The 7,500-nt window shown below is 33.4% G+C and overlaps 1 protein-coding gene across 3 annotated transcripts in view; it reads right to left on the minus strand.

The window, feature by feature from the left end:
* The window catches only part of cdc14ab (cell division cycle 14Ab), a 48,662-nt gene that overhangs the window by 8,840 nt on the left and 32,322 nt on the right, over positions 1-7,500 (minus strand). For all 3 annotated transcript variants that reach the window (XM_059542995.1, XM_059542994.1, XM_059542996.1), the window contains exons 11-13: positions 7,415-7,500; positions 6,027-6,127; positions 112-246 (exon numbers count right to left, since the gene is read on the minus strand). The exon at positions 7,415-7,500 is cut by the window's right edge and continues 68 nt beyond it. In XM_059542995.1, coding sequence (XP_059398978.1) covers positions 112-246; positions 6,027-6,127; positions 7,415-7,500 — 322 coding nt within the window. The remainder of the gene's footprint in view (positions 1-111; positions 247-6,026; positions 6,128-7,414) is intronic.

A 7,500-nucleotide genomic window follows, 5' to 3' on the forward strand; every position in this document is an offset into this window, starting at 1 on the left:
AGATGCAACAAAGAGAGAGTGGGATGAGTGAGATAATAAGCAGGAGGAAGAAAGAAATGGAAAGTGCAGAGAAGATTTGAGGAAAGCTGATCAGAGGGATGTCAGGCTTACCTCTTGAGGTTTGTTGAAGACGATGAAGAGCGGCCAATTCGTTTGGCAGAGGCAGAGATGGAGGAGGATGGTGGGACTTTAGAGGATTTGAGGGGGGAGATGGAGCCCTGGCCAGTGGCTTCTGGTTTCACTCTGCTGTTAAACACACAAGTACAGACACAAAATCAGCTGAAATCAAAAATTCAATAGGACACTGAAGTTCTCAAGCACAGATCTATTTTTGCTCGTCTTAATAAATTTGTAAAAGCAAGGCAGATATCATTGAGATTTCAGATTTCCTTTAAAGGGAAGTTGGTGAATTTAAAGTCAAAAGAAACCGAAAGCAGGTCTGCAGTTATTTAAAAGTGCACTGAATAAACAAGATACTGTGATCTGAGCGGCTACCATAAGTCTGCCTACAAAGATATCATTTGATCAAAAAAAAAAAATAGCCCCAAACACAGACTTCAATCAACAGTGCCAGACTGTCTGTTCATAATGACCGAAGTTCCCAAGTACATTTCTAATGTTCTTGCCAAACACTTTTGGAAAATTTCAGAAACTCACTTCTATTTGACTCTGTACAACAACGGAACCAGAGCATTATGTTTTAAAGAGTGCTTTGTTTGAGTAAAAATAAAACAGGGAAAGTCACAGGCAAGGATCCCAAATTTCTGGAATTTAGCCAGTTGGCACTGTGGCCTAGTAATCAGTGCAAATGCTCCATATAAATATATAAAAGTCTGCTTTTATATTGCGGATTTTTGAGAAATCTCTTCGGTTTTCTCTTTAGTTTCAGTGTCAGTGTCAGGTTCTTAAGGTCTTCGTTCTTCAGTGCTCTTTTCTCTATCAGTTGCCCTCCCTAACGCTAATCACAATCTCCCACACGGTTTATTCTTTTTCACCCACTCCAAAAACTCCTCTTTGACTCCGTTTAATCTCAATGAAATAACTGACAAAATATAAAAAGAAGTGATGCAAATGATCTGATTCATTAATAAATATCAAATTAAAAAGAAATAGAAAACTATCGAATATGTCAATATTGTGCAAACATTTCAAGAGCTAAGGTTTTCACAAGAACACTAGAATGAATTTTTAAAAATGCACTCGCATGCACACATTTTATATTTTATAAATCATTTTGAATTAGTTCTGAACTAAATGATTTTTTTCTCATTGAAAATGTAATTATATATATATGATTATATATATATGATTATATATATATATATATTATATATATATAAATGATTAGAAAATCAATGTAATATGAAAAAATAACTTCATGATTTTATACACAACTGAAATATATAACACCTAATAAATTACTATATCTGTACAAAAAAATGGTCAAAAATGAAACCAAGCACTTTCCCTCTCTTTATCAGCTAACACCAAACAAATTTGCCAAGAGCTCATCCTTCATTCTTGAGAGAAGGAGCTGCAACAGGAAGAGTAGGAGGGCCAGTTATGTCCGAGAGGTCTCTTTAACTCGCCGCTCTTCATGGAAAATTAATTAAGGACTGTGCATTTGCTCAAGAGGGGGTGTTTAATTTACATCTGGTTAAACGTGCTAAAACAAGGCCTGTTCAAATTATTAAGGGCATCATCATGTACACAAGGATGCGGCGTCCTGTTCTCATCAAGTGGTACTTGAAGGTCTTGTTTTATTAGCATTTTCGGTCCCTGTGCAAGGAGGGGCTGAAATTGAAGATATACCAGGGTATAATTTGTCTTTGAGTGGCTGAAGTATGTAAAACAGCAAGAGCAAGAGCAAGTAGGTTGTGTTTGTTCCTTGGGCTATTTTTGTAAACTTGGAGAGGTCTGAGGTAAAATAGCTAGTGTAGTGAGCCAACTGCTTATGCAAACCATTAATTTTTTAAAAGTTCATTTATGAAAGTTAGATAAGATTAACCAGGCAACATAACCATTTTTCGAGGTGGTTGTGTTATTTTACCATTAAGACTTCTGTATGTAAATTACCTCTGTTATGGTCTTTTAAGTGAACAGACTGAAACTTGGAAGAAAAAGTTACATGAGGGGTTGAGATGCAGACCTAGTGTGTATCTTCATGTCTCCGAGTCTGTTCCAAATGAATCACAAAATGATGAGTACTACATACTATTTTTTGAAAGAATTTAGTATGTCACATGCATAATGTTCACACTATGTACATATTTAGCATGTAATCGATACCCAGATTATCTACTACATTTGCTAAACTGTGCAGTATACAAGCAGAGCCTCGAACACATCGACCAAGCAGAAAAACTTATTGGCCGATATTTGAAAAATGACAAATATCGGCCGATATATCGGTCGACCACTAGTATGCAATAAGCAATCAATTTGAAAAACTATCATTCAAACTAAACACAGTAAACTAAATTAGTATGCAGCATGCATACTTTGCACAATATGTGTATTTTAGTATGCATTAAATACCCAGATTGTCCATTACATTTGCAAACTATGCTGTATACAATCAGAGCAACAAATCACATCTCACAAAGCAGTGCATACAAATGACATTCTACACATATTTCTGACGTAATGTTTGCACAAAGTAGTGACATCATGTTTACAATACTTTGCATACTATTTTATTAAAAACACTACACAGTATGCATTTACACTGCATAGCATGCAATAAGCAATCTGCTAGTAGTCAAGAGATTTTAAGCCATTTTTTAAACTGGATTACTGTGCACAGTGTGTTTATTTTTAGTATGCATCAAATACCCAGATCGTCTAGTACTACTACTACTACTATAACTACTATTACTACTTACCCAGCTACTCTTAAATTAGTACAGTCACATTTTAAACATTTGTATATGATTTTTTTCTAAAATTAGTACACAGTATACATTATACACTGCATTGTATGCAATAACCAGTATTCTAGTAGAGTAGCATAAATTAGTTTAAAATGTTTTGCATACTATTTTCACAAAAACCAGTACATAGCATACATTATACTCTGCATAGTATGCAATTAGCAGTGTGCTTTTGTTCCATTTCAAACTCAGGACTCTCAAAATCAGCAATATAAAAGCAGAAAGCAGACTGTTTCTTAAGGGTCAGCATCTTTCCAAGACACCAAGTTACTATGCCAACCAGCTCAGCGCCTTGTACATCAGCACTCTGTTTTTTTGTATTCATTTCAGCTCTTTGTCTTGCATTTAAGATTGGACTGGAAACACTAACCGTGGCCTGGCATCATTTAGCTCTTCACTTAGCTAAATGCTAATGGAAGTTGAAAGAGTCGTAATAAAAGGCTTCATTCATGAACGCAAAGAACGAGTGTCATTTATGTAATGTGGTTTATCACGTTGCGTACATGGAGACCTGAATAGAAGAGGTGATATTGGTCTTAAGAATAGCTTTGCTTTTTATGTCCAGGTTGCAATTCAGGCCCAGAATAGAATACTGCATCACGAAATGCCTCCTAATTAGGGATGGCCGAATCGATCCTGAAGTATCGGTATATCGATACTGACGTGAGTATCGAAAGTATCGATGCTATAATAAATAATATCGATACTAAATTGGACGATTATATAATTGTGTGGAAGGAATTTTCCTGCTCATCTGAACACACGCAAATGTTGCAACGCAGAATCAATCAATCAATTACAGAGAGCGTTCACTCACTTCCAAAAGTGCATTTAAATAGAGCTGCGTTTCTCAAGAGTAGCCTATAATAAGAAAGCATTTATGTTTTTGGAAAAGGCAGCCCAGAACAATGCAGAAAAAACATAGGCTATATGTTTGAGTTATTTCACAATAAACCTATTGAAATTGTACCCTAGTTTGTGCAGTACATTTATTTACATTTGAATGTTAAAAGTTCATATCGCTCATGTTCTATTCTGTATTGTTAATATAGATCACACACTCTCCGAATAAAAAGGTTACATTTTATGCATGCAACAGCCTATTACTGGCAGTCCCTTATGACAATGAAACATGGTTATCACTACAGTAAACATAATTTAACCATGTGTAAACAAAAATATAGCATAATAAGTTGCAATTAAGGCATATTGAATGTTAAATCGCATTTCAAATATAAAGTAGGTATTGTTACCCATTGTACTTACAATAATTAAATAAATTTCATAATCTAAAAGTTCAGTTTAGAAGTATCATATCGGTATCGGTATGATACTGGCCATTAAAAGTATCGGTATCGTATCAAAAACAAAATATGTGGTATCGCCCATCCCTACTCCTAATACTCCCTCTGGAGTCGATTAACGCGGATACGCGTTTTGAGTCATTTTCTCCTGATAACCCCGAGAAGAACTTAAATTACACTTTCAGTTTTAATCGTACAGATAAGAGCAATACATCAATCGAATCTGTAAAGGGTCTACTTTTTTTGGTTACAGACATAATAACAACAAAACTTTGTGCACTTATAAAATAAAGATAACAAACAAGGTGTGCTGTCTGCAGCCTTTGTCTGCGCTGATCTTCATTTACAAACACGTCATTAAAATGAACTGTAACTCCGTGAATACTCAACGAAGAGACATGAGAGAGATATCTATAGAAAGCTGGACAACAGATATTCTGTGATAAAGTAATCCATATGAAAACAACGCGATGTATGTTTTTCATGTCTCCCTTCATTATATCTAATGTGACCTCGCCCCCGTGCTGAAGCGCGCGGCTTGAATACGCCCACACAGAAGAAAAAGCAGCGAGACTGTTCTTCAAGTTTTTATTTTACTGTTTGCTTCGCGATGAGAGGAATAAGACATAATTCACCCCAAAAAGATGTGATGTGGTTGAGGATTTGAGAAATGGATTTTCTCAGAAAAAAAAGAATGAAGCACTTTATTCAGCAGAGATCATAAACATGAGTAAGTCTCTTTTTATTTATTTATTTATATACTTGTACTTGTTTTCACATATAGTGTAAACATTTTACTAGTTAGACTTTTTCCAAAGACTTTTTCCAAACTATAATTCCTGACTAAATGTATAATCAAGTGAAACATTATGAAGTTTCAATAACAATATACAATACTATACCATTCAAAAGCTTGATGTAAATACTATACATGTAAGAAATAGATAACTGTAACAAATATAAAAACAATGCTGTTCTTTCAATTTATTCCCCCTAAAAAAACGAAAAAATATTCTCAGCTCTTTTCAACATTAATAATAATAATAATAATAATAATAACATCAATAATTGTTTTTTTGTAGAAAATAAGATTGTTAAAAGGATTTCTGAAGGATTGTGTGAGGATTGTAATGTTGCAAAAAAAAAATTTTTTTAAGTCAGCTTTGATTGTTCCTGATAAACTGTTTATCTGCTCCCCCAAGTGGATATTAAATTATGTTGTGGGATAATTAAATATATTCTGAATAAACTACGAACATTAAATTATATAGATTTATTTTGTTCTAACATTCTATCTTGTAACTCTTCCCTCTCAGTGGCACAGATGACTGAGAGGCTCATTATGCAGCTCATTATGCAGGCCTTTGTCTTCTCAGGTGTAAATCACAATGATATTCATGATAGTGGACGCCTACTTTATGGCCTTATTCAAGTGATTTAACATTTTTAGTTTTTCACTAACCACGCATAACATTTTTTTTGTTTCTCAAAAATACAATCATGTACATGCATGCATTTCACATATTATTACAGCCCAGTTTGTGCTGATTACAGTGAGATTAGACTTTACCCATTTAGATATTTATAAGAAACTGAAAAAGCACAAATGTCAGGGCATGACAAAACTTCTCCAGGCCCCAAAAATACCCTTAGACTCCAGAGGGTTAAAATGCAACAAGTAGAGTTGCATTCTCAGTGTGGCAACAGTGGGCAGGTTTCAGGTTGTGCTATAGTTAAACATATTAATAATTAGATTTTCCTGCAGAAGTCCAAACCAACGGCGACTTACCTTATGGCTCCAGTGGTCACAGACCTCGGTTGCCGTCGACCCTTTAAGGCACGCAATTTGTCCCCTTGCGTCATACCGAGATCGTTCTCCACATAATCGTTCTGTTGAGAGTTAGAGAACATGCATCTGACTTAATTACATTGAGGTATGAATTGAGTTTATTTACCTTTTAATAATTATTACAAATTATTCTAAAATCTGATTTACAGTATTGCATGCAAAGTATATCGGTCAAAATAATTTTTTTTTTATGTTTTTTTTTTTCATAATTACATACACATTTCTTTTATATTGTTATGCATACTTAGTATATTATTATATTTCTTTTTACATAAATATATTTTATTATATTATATTTATGTATATTTTATGTATATTTATGTATAACAATTCAAACATTTATTTAAAAGTTGTAAAGTACTGATATACAAATTTTGGCCAATAATGCTAAAGGGATAATTTATTTTTATATTCTAGCCAGTATTTTTTTCTGGTGATAAAAATGTTAAAAATTATAAAAATGTTAAATGGGTAGTTCACCCAAAAATGAAAATTACCCCATGATTTACCCTCAATCTATCCTAGGTGTATATGACTTTCTTGCAACTGACTTTCTTGGGTGCCTGGAAGGGCCTGGGTTGAGATTTTAAAGCCAGAAAAAGTGCATCCATCCACAATAAAATGTTCCAGACACGGCTACGGGGGGTGAATAAAGGCCTTCTGAAGTGAATCGATGTGTTCGTGTAAGAGAAATATCCATATTTAAAGCCTTATAAACTGAAATCTCTAGCTTTTTATGATGGATGGATGCACTTTTTTGAGCTTCAAAATATCAAACACCCATTCACTGCCATTATAAAGCTTGGAAGAGCCAGAACATTTTTAATGTAATTTGATTGCATTCATCTAAAAAAGAAGAAAGTTATATACTTAGGATGGCTTGAGGATGATTAAATCCTGGTGTAATTTTAATATTAGGATGAATTATGCCTTTAAAATGCTGTTTTTTGCCTAAATAAATTCCACTACTCCACAAATGATTAAAGGAGCTTCTTCTGTTAATTATTGAGTTATTATTATGAATTTCTTTTTTATTTTGAAATTTATTTTTAATACTGATTTCAGTATATATATTATATATATATATATATATATAATACTTTATAGAGAACATATAACTAAATATATTTAATTCAATTAAAAAATATGTATTTAGACAAATATACATTTAAATCTAAATGGAAGAATTTAGGAAATGAGCATAATTAAATACCCATTATCAACCACTGCAGTAAATTAATAATTCCTAATATATCGGGAGATAATTGATATGGTACTGTTATATTGTGCATCCCTAAATTAAATTCAAATAATAAAAATGGCCTTACCTCCTCCATACGGTCCAAGCTGTGTGATTTAAAGATGGAGGTGTTGATGGAGAGGTTGTCCATACTAGAGATGAGGTGAGGCACGG

Source organism: Carassius carassius, chromosome 48 (assembly GCF_963082965.1).
Source record: "Carassius carassius chromosome 48, fCarCar2.1, whole genome shotgun sequence".
NCBI lineage: Eukaryota > Metazoa > Chordata > Actinopteri > Cypriniformes > Cyprinidae > Carassius > Carassius carassius.